Source organism: Chiloscyllium plagiosum, unplaced genomic scaffold (assembly GCF_037043375.1).
Source record: "Chiloscyllium plagiosum isolate Xiang-an unplaced genomic scaffold, Cpla_swu_hap1 HiC_scaffold_20, whole genome shotgun sequence".
Taxonomy (NCBI): Eukaryota; Metazoa; Chordata; class Chondrichthyes; order Orectolobiformes; family Hemiscylliidae; genus Chiloscyllium; species Chiloscyllium plagiosum.
The window spans coordinates 43486839-43503092 of record NW_028270158.1 but is presented as its reverse complement, the minus strand read 5'-3'; the positions used below and the strand labels follow the sequence as shown (position 1 = coordinate 43503092).

At 41.7% G+C, this 16254-nt stretch overlaps 1 protein-coding gene across 5 annotated transcripts in view; it reads right to left on the bottom strand.

Annotated features, from left to right (window-relative positions):
- The window catches only part of slx4 (SLX4 structure-specific endonuclease subunit homolog (S. cerevisiae)), a 32444-nt gene extending 17980 nt beyond the window's left edge, over positions 1-14464 (bottom strand). Inside the window, exons 1-9 of one of the 5 annotated variants that reach the window (XM_043711438.2) lie at positions 14397-14449; positions 13061-13162; positions 11956-12398; positions 10774-11061; positions 9436-9616; positions 8581-8802; positions 6346-6563; positions 5441-5757; positions 3676-3952 (exon numbers count right to left, since the gene is read on the bottom strand). In XM_043711438.2, the coding sequence (XP_043567373.2) occupies positions 3676-3952; positions 5441-5757; positions 6346-6563; positions 8581-8802; positions 9436-9616; positions 10774-11061; positions 11956-12313 (1861 nt within the window). In that variant the 5' untranslated portion in view covers positions 12314-12398; positions 13061-13162; positions 14397-14449. The other 4 variants (XM_043711437.2, XM_087997888.1, XM_043711441.2 and 1 more) reach the window with 4 other exon arrangements.
- Positions 14465-16254: the final 1790 nt, after the last annotated feature.

Sequence of the window (16254 nt, the reverse complement as noted above, 5' to 3'; positions counted from 1 at the left end):
TGCAGTAGTGAGTATAGTGGATTCTTTCTTGATTATATGTTTTTTGGAGATAAGTCTCTTGATTAAACTTAAAATATAAGCCATAGCTATTATTTTAACCTGGGGCAGTGTTTGTAGAGGAATAAGACGGTGTTATTTTCGGGTCTGGAGATTGTGAAGGAGCAAAAATGGCCTTTACAGTGATATGAACTTCTTGTCAGATGTGGGAGTTTAAAGACAGTTTAAGGGTTACTGCGGATTATATCTGCCACAAATGCTGTTGGATGCGAATCTTATCAGATCAAGTGGATAGGTTGGAGAGACAGATAGAAGCAGATGAGGAATTTGCAACAGCAACAGTATGTGATGGATGGCAGTTATAGAAAGGGGGAAAAGTCTCAGATACAGTCACATAGATGGGTTAACTCCAGGAAGAGTAAGAGAGGTAGGCAGCTAGTGCAGGAGTCTTTTGTGGATATACCCATTTCAAACAGGTATGCAGTTTTGGAAAATGTAGGGGGTGATGGATTCTCAGGGGAACGTAGTACAAACAGCCAAGTTTCTGGTATTGAGACTGGCTCTAATGCAACGAGGGATATGTCGGCTTCCAAGAGATCAATTGTGTTAGGGGACTCTGTAGTCAGAGGTACAGACAGAGGTTTCTGTGGCCAGCAGAGAAAAAGCAGAATAGTGTGTTGTTTCCCTGGTGCCAGGATCAAGGATGTCTCAGAGAGGGTGCAGAATGTTCTCTCAGGGGGAGAGGGGCCAGCAGGAGGTCATTGTCCACATTGGAACCAATGACATAGGATGGGAAAAGATTGAGATTCTGAAGGGAGATTAGAGAGAGTTAGGCAGAAATTTATACAGGAGGTCCTCAAGAGTAGTAATATCTGGATTACTCCCAGTGCTACGAGCTAGTGAGGGCAGGAATAGGAGGATAGAGCAAATGAATGCATGGCTGAGGAGCTGGTGTATGGGAGAAGGATTCACATTTTTGGATCATTGGAATCTCTTCTGGGGTAGAAGTGACCTGTACAAGAAGGACAGATTGCACATAAATTGGAAGGGGACTAATATACTGGCAGGGAAATTTGCTAGAACTGCTTGGGAGGATTTAAACTAGTAAGGTGGAGGGGTGGGACCCAGGGAGATAGTAAGGAAAGAGAGCGATCTGAGAGGGGTACAGCTGAGAACAGAAATGAGTCAAACAGTCAGGGCAGGCAGGGACAAGGTAGAACTAATAAATTAAACTGCTTTTATTTCAATGCAAGGGGCCTAACAGGAAAGGCAGATGAACTCACGGCATGGTTAGCAACATGGGACTGGGATATCATAGCAATTACGGAAACATGGCTCAGGGATGGGCAGTACTGGCAGCTGAATGTTCCAGGATACAAATGGCACAGGAAAGATAGAAAGGGAGGCAAAAGAGGAGGGGGAGTGGCATTTTTGATAAGGGATAGCATTACAGCTGTGCTGAGGGAGGATATTCCTGGAAATACATCCAGGGAAGTTATTTGGGTAGAACTGAGAAATAAGAAAGGGATGATCACCTTATTGGGATTGTATTATAGACCCCCCCAATAGTCAGAGGGAAATTGAGAAACAAACTTGTAAGGAGATCTCGGCTATCTGTAAGAATAATAGGGTGGTTATGGTAGGGGATTTTAACTTTCCAAACATCGACTGCCATAGTGTTAAAGCTTTAAGATGGAGAGGAATTTCTTAAGTGTGTACAAGACAATTTTCTGATTCAATATGTGAATGTACCTACTAGAGAAGGTGCAAAACTTGATCTACTCTTGGGAAATAAGGCAGGGCAGCTGACTGAGGTGTCAGTGGGGGAGCACATTGGGGCCAGCGACCATAATTCTATTTGTTTTAAAATAGTGATGGAAAAGGATAGACCAGATCTAAAAGTTGAAGTTCTAAATTGGAGAAAAGCCAATTTTGACGGTATTAGGCAAGAACTTTCGAAAGCTGATTGGAGGCAGATGTTCGCAAGTAAAGGGACAGCTGGAAAATGGGAAGCCTTCAGAAATGAGATAGCAAGAATCCAGAGAAAGTATATTCCTGTCAGGGTGAAAGGGAAGGCTGGTAGCTATAGGGAATACTGGATAACAAAAGAAATTGAGGGTTTGGTTAAGAAAAAGAAGGAAGCATATGTCAGGTACAGACAGGATAGATCGAGTGAATCCTTAGAAGAGTATAAAGAAAGTAGGAGTATACTTAAGAGGGAAATCAGGAGGGCAAATCAGGGACATGAGATACCTTTGGCAAATAAAATTAAGGAGAATCCAAAGGGGTTTTACAAATATATTAAGGACAAAAGGATAACTAGGGAGAGAATAGGGCCCCTCAAAGATCAGCAAAGGTTAGGAAGTTTGATCTCATGGAATACAGGGAGAACTAGCCATTTGGATACAGAACTGGCTCAAAGGTAGAAGACAGAGGGTGGTGGTGGAGAGTTGTTTTTCAGACTGGAGGCCTGTGACCAGTGGAGTGCCACAAGGATCGGTGCTGGGCCCTCTACTTTTTGTCATTTACATAAATGATTTGGATGCGAGCATAAGAGGTACGGTTAGTAAGTTTGCAGATGACACCAAAATTGGAGGTGTAGTGGACAGCGAAAAGGGTTACCTCAGATTACAACAGGATTTGGACCAGATGGGCCAATGGGCTGAGAAGTGGCAGATGGAGTTTAATTCCGATAAATGCGAGGTGCTGCATTTTGGGAAAGCAAATCTTAGCAGGACTTATACACTTAATGGTAAGGTCCTAGGGAGTGTTGCTGAACAAAGAGACCTTGGAGTGCAGGTTCATAGCTCCTTGAAAGTGGAGTCGCAGGTAGATAGGATAGTGAAGAAGGCGTTTGGTATGCTTTCCTTTGTTGGTCAGAGTATTGAGTACAGGAGTTGGGAGGTCATGTTGCGGCTGTACAGGACACTGGTTAGGCCACTGTTGGAATATTGTGTGCAATTCTGGTCTCCTTCCTATCGGAAAGGTGTTGTGAAACTTGAAAGGGTTCAGAAAAGATTTACAAGGATGTTGCCAGGGTTGGAGGATCTGAGCTACATGGAGAGGCTGAACAGGCTGGGGCTATTTTCCCTAGTGCGTCGGAGGCTGAGGGGAGACCTTATAGAGGTTTACAAAATTATGAGGGGCATGGATAGGATAAATAGGTAAAGTCTTTTCCCTGGGGTCGGGGAGTCCAGAACTAGAGGGCATAGGTTTAGGGTGAGAGGAGAAAGGTATAAAAGAAACCTATGGGGCAGCTTTTTCACGCAGAGGGTGGTACGTGTATGGAATGAGCTGCCAGAAGATGTGGAGGAGGCTGGTACAATTGCAACATTTAAGAGGCATTTGGATGGATATATGAATAGGAAGGGTTTAGAGGGATATGGGCCGGGTGCTGGCAGGTGGGACTAGATTGGGTTGGGATATCTGGTCGGCATGGAAGGGTTGGACCGAAGGGTCTGTTTCCATGCTGTACATCTCTATGACTCTATGACTCTAATTACCATAATAAAAATGTTAGCCTATCCTGAGGTACTTACTTCCCTGTATGAATGAAATATATTGCATAATTTCCACATTCTTGAACACTATAGAGATTTTTAAAGAGATTTATTCTATAACAATCCACAGAACACAAAAGTCCAGATCTCTAATCAGTCGTATTAAGTTTCCACTTACTGTTTCTTCCTGTTATTTCATTGTCTTGTTCATGGTTAACCCCATAATTCCACTGTGTCAATGTCATTCCCTCACCAGCTAAATCCATCAAGTCAAACAATGTCCGATCCTGCTGACTGCCAGCTAAGCACACATCTGCAGTCTCAGTCTTACTTCCAACATCAGCTGGAGCAGAATGTTGATCGATCAACTTTAAGGATGGTCTTACAAGGGCTCTGTCGGGCACCACTGAAGATGACATCTGTTCATTATAAGCCAGATATTCTTGATCATGTCCCTTCCACAAAGCACAGAGTACAATTAATAATTGTCAACAGTATTGAAAGGAAAAAGCAGGGCAGCAGGATTAATTAGACAATTCTACTGAAGAGCTGTCAGAGCCACAATCAGCTAAATATATTTTTCTTTGTTACTGGCTCTTCCTTTCAACGCAAGCCCACAAAATACAGATTTGATCTCAAGTATAGCGCGACTCCCGTATCCGGGGAATCACTTTCTATGGTTTACCGCAGCTGGAACATATTATATGGAACATTCCAGTACCAGTGACCAGGAGGCTGCCGGGAAGATACATTCCCCATTGAAATGAATGGGTTTGCTCCTATCCGAGGTAGGTCTTGGAACATATCCTCTACAGGTATGGGAGGGAACAACTGTACTAATCTGATTGTGGCCATGGTTTAAGTGTGCACATCTAAGTCTAGTTCACAGGAGCCCAATGCTATTTGATACAGTAACAATATTGTCTCTAAACCCTGCTAGCTAAATAAATTATGCCTCACAACTGCAAAATGATGTGTTTTATATTGTAATGACAAATCAATATTGCATCAATTAGTATACTGATAATCTGGTTCATTGTAACATTACTGATTCTTTTAGAAGCATAAAAGAATTGCTGTACTTCAGCTTATTGAGTGACATTAACAAAAGTGATAGTAAATTGAAGATGGGCAGAAACATAATTTCCTTAAAAGAAATATCAATCTGTTTGGACATGTCATGAGACATCTCTAGGACAGGCAATACTTGAACCTGGACCTACTCACTTATAGTTAGGGATATACAACTGCACCATAAAACTCCTACTTCATTTGTATGTATACTTCATAAAACAAAACTTATTAACAAAAATAGAAATTGCTGGAGAAACTCGGCAAGTCAAGTAATCCTTCGTCAGAACGTGGAATTGAAATGTGAACAGTTTTCCCTTTAAATATGCTGCCAAACCTGCTGAGATTATGCAGCAATTTCTGTTTTGGATTGTTTCTCCAGCAGCAGCAGTTCTTTGTTTATAAAAAAAACTGATTAGCAATAATTAATTATAATCTTTAAAATTGCCCTAAATAGCATGCAATTTTTGTTTGCTGCATATTTTCATTTAATTGCAAGTAAATAACTTAAAAGCAGTGTGGAGAACAGCACAAATCACTTCAGCACCTTGTAGTATTTTACAGAATACAAGTTCTTCTCATTAATCCAGAAAATAGATTGCAATTATTAGAGTAAACGTTAATCAATAAAGTCACATGACTCTGAAAGGGCAAATTATCTAAAAGATACTGATCCTGGATCATAGGAAACCAACTCACTTCCCAGGAAGTGTCAGAAAATCAAGTCTTATAAAATTCTTGAAATTTTTACAAATAATGAGACAGAGATAGCAGACATGCACACACAGGGGGTTATTTGCATAATTGATAAAATTGCAATTATCTTTAAATTAGCCCTCGTGAATTTTGTATCTTTCACAAACCCACCTCACCTGTTTCCATGGTGTTATAGGTGGAACCAAGTTAGCTGCATAAAAGAGTGCAGAGTCCCAATTACTAGATCCATACAAAGCACTGCGACACCACAGGCTTTCTTGTTCAGTTATCCCTGGACATACATGACAGACGTGGCTCAGTATTCCACCTATGCAGAAAGTGCTTGCTGGTAATGGAGGGGTGCTAGATATTTCCATTTCCTCAGACAACAGCGCTGCCAAACTGTTTTGTACCCTTTGGAATGCCATCTCAGGGTCCTGGACCAATAACAATGGAGGAAGGTCATCCTTCCGCTTCTTTCGACATCTCTTATCTAAAACCGGGAAAAAGAAGTCCAACATGGAGATGAGATAGTTGTCATTCATTTTATTGATAAAACTGGCTTAACACAACAGAAAAATACACATTGAAACGACAACAAAATTTACAAAACTTGAACCTCTAAGGAATGTCACTGAACAATATAGAACTTATTTTTAATTCACGTGTTGGACGCAGGCTGAGCTGGCTGGCCAGCATTTATTGCCCATCCCTAGTTGCCCTTCAGAAGGTGACGGTGAACTGCTTACTTGAACCATTACAGTCTATGTGTTGTAGATAGACCCACATGCCTTTAGGGAGGGATTTTGATCCAACAACAGTGAAGGAACATGTATGTCATTGGAAGAGTGGGTCAGGTGACCCAGAAGTGGCAGGTAGAGGGACTGTGGAGCTGAGTGGATGCACAATAAAGTACTCCTTGTTCAAGTTTATCCTGCAGCTACCTCGTACTCTATTTATGATTCAAGTGAACCACAAACATAACTGGTGATGAGTGTGGGATCTGGCCCACAAACTGTGAATATAGACTAGACTAAACCTGCACTCTAACAAGTAGTAAGATCTATAGTTTAGCTATTACCTGATGCTACCATAATTTTGGCAAGGCTGAAGTTATCAGCATGCACGGTTACATTTTGCCTCTCCTCCTCCTGTTTTTGCTGTTCCATCAAAGATGCAGATAATGCCATGGCAACCATTGTATCCTCATCCAATGGTGGCTTACTGGTGGTCTTGCATTTCTTTGGCGGTTCATTTTCTCTTGTTGAACTTTTTCTTTTTAATCCACTTGACTGAAGGCTGACATATGGAATTGAAAAGGAAACTTTAAACTTTATGCACACACCAAATGATGGTCACAGTAAAAGCTGGGGTATTTCACAGGCAATATCCTTGAAAACATCACTGAGAAAGTCTTATTAAATTGCAACATCTTTGAACTCGGCAATGACACTGATCTTACAGGGGTTCCTCTGTGTAAACCTTTAGTGGGTCACATCTAGCAGAGCTTTGTTTAGTCTTTTAATCTGAACTTGAATGTAACACAATGAAACAAACACAGTCCAATACTACAAGAAATTACAAAGGGAGATATGCATTTATATAAAACTTGACTCTGCCTCTCAGATGTATCAACATCGCACAATTAAATAGAGGGAATATTAGATCAAAGAGATGCCATGCATCTTCTACATACACTTGAAAAGGTACACTGGGCTTCAATTTAACACATTATCCCGAAAGTCAACGCATCCAACAAAGTAGCTCTTCCTATTTGTACACCAGAATGAAGATGTTAGATGGTTAATTCAAAGTGGGGCAGTCAGAATCCCAGTTTAACATCTGATCTAGATCAAGGAAAAGGTTCAACCTATTAACAAAAATCATCTGTTTGGAATGAAGATTGTGTATACTCAGTGTGTCATTCAATTACCCTCAACTTACTTATACTGAATGCAGGGGTAACAGTACAGGAGAAACTCTAGTGATTATGTTAAACATAAGCACGAAAATTTCCCCCCCGAAGTGGTCGACGATGCCCTCCACCGCATCTCTTCCACTTCCCGCTCCTCCGCCCTTGAGCACCGCCCCTCCAACCGCCACCAGGACAGAACCCCACTGGTCCTCACCTACCACCCCACCAATCTCCATGTGCAGCGCTTCATCCGCCGTCATTTCCGCCACCTCCAAACGGACCCCACCACCAAGGATATATTTCCCTATCAGCATTCCCCTATCAGCATTCTGTAAAGACCACTCCCTCCGTGACTCCCTCGTCACATCCACACCCCCCACCAACCCGACCTCCACTCCCGGCACCTTCCCCTGCAACCGCAGGAGGTGCAAGACTTGCGCCCACACCTCCCCCCTCACCTCCCTCCAAGGCCCCAAAGGAAACTTCCATATCCGCCACAGATTCACCTGCACCTCCACACACATCATCTATTGCATCCTCTGCACCCGATGTGGCCTCCTCTATATTGGGGAGACAGGCCGCCTACTTGCAGAGCATTTCAGAGAACACCTCTGGGACACCCGGACCAACCAACCCAACCACCTGTGGCTCAACACTTCAACTCCCCCTCCCACTCCACCAAGGATATGCAGGTCTCTGGACTCCTCCATCGCCAGACCACAACAACACGACGGTTGGAGGAGGAGCGCCTCATCTTCCGCCTAGGAACCCTCCAACCACAAGGGATGAACTCGGATTTCACCAGTTTCCTCATTTCCCCTCCCCCCACCTTGTCTCAGTCAAATCCATCGAATTCAGCACCGCCTTCCTAACCTGCAATCTTCTTCCTGACCTCTCCGCCCCCACCCCAGTCTGACCTATCACCCTCACCTTGACCTCTTTCCACATATCACATTTCCGACGCCCCTCCCCCAAGTCCCTCCTCCCTACCTTTTATCTTAGCCTGCTGGACAAACTTCCCTCATTCCTGAAGAAGGGCTTATGCCCGAAACGTCGATTCTCCTGTTCCCTGGATGCTGCCTGACCTGCTGCGCTTTTCCAGCAACACATTTTCAGCTCTGATCTCCAGCATCTGCAGACCTCACTTTCTCCTCAAATATTTTGAAATATGTCAGTTTTACTGTGGATATGCCGCAGCACATATCAGAGACTGGTCACGTAAATTACATTGGCAGATAAAAACTCCAGATGAAAGGCATCTGAGTTGACAGACAGGACAAAGACAGCTGAAAGGGTGAAGTAAGCCTAATGAGGATGCAGTGGCAGAACCATTCTGTGCATAAGAGAAAGTACCAGAATTAAGCTTTTAAAAGAAAACTCTAGATTTTTCATTTTATTTACCTCGTTGAGTAAGTGCAGCTTTCAGGACACTGGGAGTTTTGTCTTTGAACTGCCTGCAACAATAACTGTGGTGGAACCTCCAGTTCAATGGCACAGCGTTTGAGGTGAATCGCTCGACTCTTGAAGCTTTTAAAATGTTTTCCACAGATTGGACATTCAGGAACTGAAGGGATGTTTTTCGAGATTGCTGTCGCTGTTTTCTGCTCTCCTTCATCTAAGCATCTAAGAGGTCAGGTGGAAAAATTTAAGTCAAAAAGTATGGCACTGGAAAAGCACAGCCAATCAGGCAGCATCAGAGGAGCCGAGAGTCAATGTTTCAAGCATAAGCTCTTCATCAAGAATGTACAGCATAAAAACAGATTATTCGACCAAATTGGCACATACAGCTGTTTATGCTCCATGCTAGAGTAGATAGCTATTCAGATTTTTTTTAGAATAAAAGCAAAATACAGCCTATGCTGGAATTCTGAAACAAACACAGAAAAAGCTGGAGAACCTCAACAGGTCCAGCAATGATGAGAGAAACAGGTTAATGTTTTGAATCCAGTATCGTTCTTCTTCAGAACTGAAGTGTCATATTAGACTCTAAACAATGACTCTGTTTCTCTCTCCAGAGATGCTGCCAGACCTGTTGAGTTTCTCCAGATTCTTTTTTAACCTATTTCAACCATTCCTTGATTGCAAGAACTTAAACTATTAAGTGAATAAAAATTAAATAAAATGGACATGTATGAGCTCCAGTCAGTTAAAACTGAATTAATAAAACATCTGGCAGGTTGGTCCCTTGAAGAACAGGATTTGAGAAATTATCAGTCAGAGAATAATCGTAAAGGTTTGTGTTCAGATGCCTTTTACCTGTTGATGTGTTGAGTGCGTCGAGCAGAATTCATGTTGGAAAGATCCTTCTGACAGATTACACAAAAAAAGAGCCCATTGTCTTCAAGAGTATAGGCCTCAGTTGCTCCCAACTCCTGTTGTATTGTCCACGCCAAGGCCAGATCACTGTCAGCCAACCTATGGCAGTCATCAGCTACAGCTAAGTGGATATCATCATATTTAACTCTGTAAATCTCATTATAATCAGAAATTTCCAAGCAAAAAGCAGAAAATCATTAGGTCACCAGAAGCAATTCTAATGTATTCAGGGCTTAAGGTTAAGACGGCAATATAAACTCCTCAGCTAAACTAAAGCATTTTAAAGTAGTCAATCAAGCTCCTTACATAGAACATTACAGCGCAGTACAAACCCTTCAGCCCTCGATGTTGCACCGCATGTCATACTAATCTGAAGCCCATCCCACCTACACTATTCCATGTACGTCCATATGCCTGTCCAATGACGACTTAAATGCACTTAAACTTGGCGAATCTACTACTGATGCAGGCAAAGCATTCCATACCCTTACTACTCTGAGTAAAGAAACTACCTCTGACATCTGTCTTATACCTATCTCCCCTCACTTTAAAGTTATGTCCCCTCGTGTTTGCCGTCCCCATACTTGGAAAAAGGCTCTCTCTGTCCACCCTATCAAACCCTCTGATTATCTTACATGTCTCTATTAAATCCCTCCTTAATACACCTTCCATATTTTTTGCCTTCCGACACTTTATGGATCCTACCTCAACTTTCTCATTGAAGTTTCTATTCTCCATTCTGACCAATACGTCCTCGCCACTGAAATTAGTCACCCAAGTGTTAATATACCAAGGAGGGATCTTTAAAGATCAAATAAAGCATTCTAGTTATAAGGGAACAATGACCCATTGAAACACAAGTTAGGTACACAATGTGGAGTAAGTATTATGAAATGCAGCTAATTAGGATTAGGTGTCACTACAATGTGAATAACCATATATTCAAAGTAGAAATTAGGGTGGCACAGCTCAGGACAACAGTGACACAAGTGCCCATAGAAACAGGGAACATGGGTTTGATCAATCCAGTTGTTGAGCTGCTGATCTCAACTGTAGGCAGACAAAGCCCGGAGAAGTGAACACAGGATGAACAATGTTCCCTGTGCTGTTAATCATTAGAACTCAAAGAGTGTATTAACACATCTCAATTTAGACTTTTTAAGACTGCATAACTAAATCACAGACTAGCAATGCACAAAAGAACAGCAAGCAAAATATGCATAGAATTTAATGAAGTACTTTCTAGACAGATAATAAAAGAACTTCTGATAAACGAACCATCTTCTTCAGAAATAAATGATGCAGGAAGGGATGTTGCAGGTGAATGACTGTCTGTTTGACCATTCTTTTTGTTTGTATCCAAGGAACAGAGTTCTTCATTCTTCTCATCCTCTTGGATGGTAGAAGCTGACAGCATTTTTACATCATTGCTATGTCGCAAACGTTCAGGTTCCTTTCTCCTAAATCTCTGCATATTTCCCAAAACTCGTTCTTTCACACCTAGGCCTTTGTTAACAGTTTTCTTCATAATTGCTGAATGGCTGAGCCTATGGATCCACATACTGTCTGCAAACAGCAAGGGTCACATTTAACAGATAAGTAACCACTATTGGCATTCAACCAAATTATCAGCATTCCTTTATTGTCTTATCAAAGACTCCTTTCAGGTCAAAGTTTTTAAACAATGAAAGATTTGATGCAACAAATAATGTAGACATTTTTTCAAAAAAGTCAAATTCAGCTCAAAGATTTTCTTGTCAAAGAGATACTTGCTCTTTTTAAAAATATTATGCTGGCAAATGGGACTGGAATAACTTAGGATATCTAGTCAGCATGGACAAGGTGGACCAAAAGATCCATTTCCATGCTGTACAGCTCTATGACTGACTCTCTCTCTTTCTGCCTCTCACTTTTTTTCAAGATCTCTGATCTTTATATTGCGGATGGCATTTGCCACTAAGCAGAATTACATACTGACAAAGCAATGCCCTCTTGGCATTGTCCCCTGATGACCCAGTAGCCCCTAGGTAATGCCCCTCTAACAAAGTGGCACTCAGCACTATGCCTCCAACTGAGCAGGACTGCATCAGTACTCCAAATAAGCGTCCAATAGGTGGCATGGCAAAGTTTCTGGTGTGAGACATTTACCTATCATTGCGAAGATTAAGTATGAGTGCTGCACTAATCCAAACTAACAGAGTAAATCTGCATCTACACTAAATTTCTGCATTATTCAACAGTTAAATGTAAATGTGACAGCTAACAGAATACAAACTTCAATATGTTAACCTCTTAATGCTCTCATATCTTAGTTGCTTTTACAACTTGCAAGTCTGACCACTGACTTTTTAATACATGTTTATTAACTGAAAAACTATTTGAGAATTGCATGAATAAAGAATAGCTGTATAAAGAATTAATTGTTTAAGTATGCTTTTTGAAATTCTATTGATATCTTACCTGGTAGACCATCCTTAACAATCCTAGAGCCCTCTAAAGCCTCAGGCTTTGAAGGCTGAAGCACAGTGACATCTTTTATTGTCACTTTTCTGCTGCATGAAGGGGCAGGTAGATCACGTGCCTGACATTCAGTTTTCCTACTATTTTTCCACTCTGCTGTTCCATCACTATTGGTTTTGCTCTCATGAAAACAACTTGCTTCACTGTTCAAGATTTGTTTCTCTCTTAACTTTGTCTTTGCTACAAACGAATTGGTGCGGCTCCAGCAGACTGATTTGCATTTCTTCCCTTCAGCTTCAACTGGGCATCTAGATGTTGTCTTGCAGAGTTCAACAAAATCATCATCTGATTCATCCATCAGTTCAAAGTGTGTAACATTACAAGGCAGATACTGGAGATCAACTTTAACCACAATTCAAAATCATCCTGTGTTTATTGGTAGCCTGTGAACAAGACACCAAACGGAAAAGTATGAATGCGCTGAAATCAAATTTCTCTCCATATAAATCATCCTTTCCCTAAACCTAACTCCGGTAGAAATCTCTCACCCACCCATAAATCATCTTCCTATACAGACCAGCATCTAAGACCAAATTTAACATCACTTAGAATCATAGAGTCATACAGATACACAGCACGGAAACAGACCCTTTGGTCCAACTCGTCCATGCCGACCAGATATTCCAACCCAATCTAGACCCACTTGCTAGCACCCGGCCCATATCCCTCCAAACCCTTCCTGTTCATTTACCCATCCAGATGCCTTTTAAATGTTGCAATCGTATTAGCCTCCTCCATAGCTGGGCAACCAGCGAAAAGTTAAAATATCAGAAATGCAGTGAGGAAAGATCCACAGTGACTATATCCAGGACTGCAGTCCCCTAATGCAGTGTATAAAGTCAGGCTGAGATAACTCCACAGAGGCTGGTAGCCCATCACCAAATCACCCTTTACTTATACACGGAGAGACCAGAAGGAGACCAGAATTGCAAACAATATTCCAAACATGGCCAAAACAACATCCTGTACAGGCACAATATGACCTCCCAACTATCACTTAAGCATATTAAATGAGGCCCCATGGAGCATTCGGTAGAATCCCTACCTCCAGGAGATCCAGTGTTAAGTGAAAATCCATGATTTCATGGTCAAGTTAGTTAGGTTCATTACGTAGCCAAACCTATCTTTCCAAAACGCATGCCAACAGCTGGTTGAAGAGAGATTCCTTATCAGTACGTGATGGAAAAAACATTGAGAATCTCTATTATCACAGCTTCTGTCTACAACATGCACGTAAAAGTGCACATTACCACAGTAATTGAAGACTGAGTGAACTACATGTTATATAAACAGGTGTCCTTGTATACTAATCACATTGCAAACATGCAAGTGTATTCAGTGATCAGGAAAGCAAACTGTCTGTTGTCTTTTATTATAAAGCAATTGGACAACAAATCTTACAATTACACTGGGCGTTAGTAATACCACACCTAGAAGTATGTATACAATTTTGGTCTCCTTGCCCAAGGAGACATTGCAACAAAGTTCACTCAACTGATTCAAGTGTTTGAGAAGATTGTTCAATGTAGGGAGATTGAATAGAATGAACCTTTTTTCAAAATCCAAAGCCTTTATTCATAATGAGGCAATTTAATTGAAACAGCATGACATTATAGATGCTGGAGTTTACAATTACAGATCAGTCTCGGAATTATGGTTGACTATTTAGAATGGAGACAGGGAAAATTCTTACCACAGAAAGTTGTGAATCTTTGGAAGACTACTTCAGAGCTTTGTGGATGTTGTCAGTGTTTAAAATATTCAAAATTAGACACTGCTATATTTTTGGGTACAAGGGGAATAAAGAATATGGAGATAATGCTAAAAGTTGATTGACATATGATCTTACTAAATACTGCACTAGTCTCAAAGGGCCGAGTGGCATCCCCTATTTAAGTCCACTCGGCCCCTTCACCCTACTACTATTTAGTTAGCGTCTTGTTGATCTGTATCTTCACTCCATATCTCCTCACTTTGGTTCCATAACCTTTCCCAGTTCTGGAATTAGATCAACTAGATCCTAAACTCAAAAGCTTTTCTGAATGGGAATGGGGTTAAGGTGAAGGATAGAGAGTTCCAAATGTACACACATCTTTGTCTGAAGAAGTATTTCTGGATATCTGGCTGGCTCCAATTTTAACGTTTTGCCCCCATCAACCTTTTGTTCTTAACACTCTTCTCCCTCAGAGGAAGATTTACCTCTATCCATTGTACCAAATCCTTCAAGCCATCCAAAATACGTGAATTGCTAATCCCTAGGATTTCCTACACTCGTTATAAACACAGCCTCAGGACTTTTTTTTTCTTCTATCCCCGGGGCTGCTATCAAAAGCAAGTGGGTCTGAGAAACAATCCGGCCGGTCTTGGCGGAAAATACTCACTCCCACAACAAGGCCGAGACCAAACGGCCAGTTTAAGGCCCCGGATGTCTCGCCGACGCGCCTTTCCCGACACCGGAAGCGCCGGCATATTACAGCGCCCCGCGCGCCCGTCACCAAAGGCGGGGCACGTGACCCAGTGGTCACCTGACCGATGGTCATGTGATGGGAGCGGAGCTGCAGGTAAGTGCGCTGTGAAGTCGGCGAAGTTTAACGTTATTATTCAAGATGTGGGAAGGGGAAAGATACGGTATAATTTCCGGCCATTGAGTTCACACGATGAAATACTTTTGGAGGATAGTTACTGCTTGGGCAGGCAGCAATGGAATAATCTGAGGAAGGGTCACTCCACCAGGACGTTAACTCTGACCTCTCTTCACAGACGCTGCTGAACTTTCCAGAAATTTCTGGTTTTGTTTCTGATTTACAATACCCACAATTCTTTCGGTTTTTAAGGGGGTAATTTTTTTTGTGATTTGGTTCAGGGGAATTGGTGAGGTCACGATGCCCCTTTTTTGAAGCAAATTCACGTCCCCTTGAAAGACGCTGCCTCTGACAAGTGTCACTGTGGAAGGTCTCTGCTGAAGACTCTTGATGAGCTTGAGCTTGCAACCTCCGATGAATGAGCAGGCAACGGGAGAAGAGACGAGCAACAAAGTGAGATGAGCTCTGTGTAGTAAGGCTTGCTGCACTATAATAAAAACAGAAAGTGCCGGAGAAACGGTCTGATGGTATCTGAGAAGAGAACAACACAATTAACGTTTAGATTCAAATATGAGGACTCTTCGAAACGGAATCACTTGTGGCTGCATGTTCGCAATGCAATCGGGAGAGGATTGCGATAAGGAGTAAATCAAAGTAAATCTGGTTTTGACAATCTAGTTCAGTTCAGCAGCTGAGATAATGGATGGACTGACTTTGGAAAGTGTAAAGGTTATAGTTCCCTTGAAAGAGAAAGCAGAATAATAATTCCTTTTTTTCGAAAAGGATGTAATAATTGACCTTGGCTCACTTGGTAGCATTACTTCCTTTGAGTTCAACAGTCAGGGGCTCAAACTCCACTATGGGTTAGAACAGTGCAGTAACTGGGAGAAGAACTGTCCTTAGTGTGAGAAAAGTCTCATAAACCTGCCTGTGGAGTTTAACAATTTCATTGGGGTAAGATTTTTCACAAGTTTTTTTCAGTGAAGCTTACTGAATAACTGATATTCTTTTTGAGTTCTACGCTTATTCTTTTAATGCTCTGTTTTTATTACAGAATGAAGTGTGTTGCCAGTTTACACAATAACTTAGAAACATCCAAAAATAGGAGCAGGAGTAGGCTATATGGTCAATATAATCATGGTTGACTCTCATACTCTTCCCCATTCCCTTTGAAGTCTTCAGTGTTGCGAAATCCATTTCTTAAATATATTTGGTGACTTGGCCTCCGCAGTCTTATGTGGGAGGGAATTCCACAGGTTCACCGCATTGAAGAAATTTCACCTTATCACAGTCCTAATGGCCTAGCTCATATTTTGAGATGGTGACTTTGTTCTAGATTCTGCAGAGCAGGTAGACCTTTGTATCAAGTTTGTTCAGCCTTTAATAAATGTATTTTATAAATTTCAATGATTTTCCCACTCCTCCTAAACTCATATCTGGAGTGGATAGAGGGAAACTAGTGGACGTGTTATATTTGGACTTCCAGAAGTCCCAAGGGACCTCGTAAAAGGTTAAGTCGTAAGATACAAGCCCATAGTGTTGGAGGTATTATGTTGGGATGGATAGAGAATTGGCCAATGGTCATGAAGTAGCAAGTGGGGATAAGGGGTTCTTTTTCAGGTTGGCAACCTGTAACCAGTAAGGTTCCACAGGGATC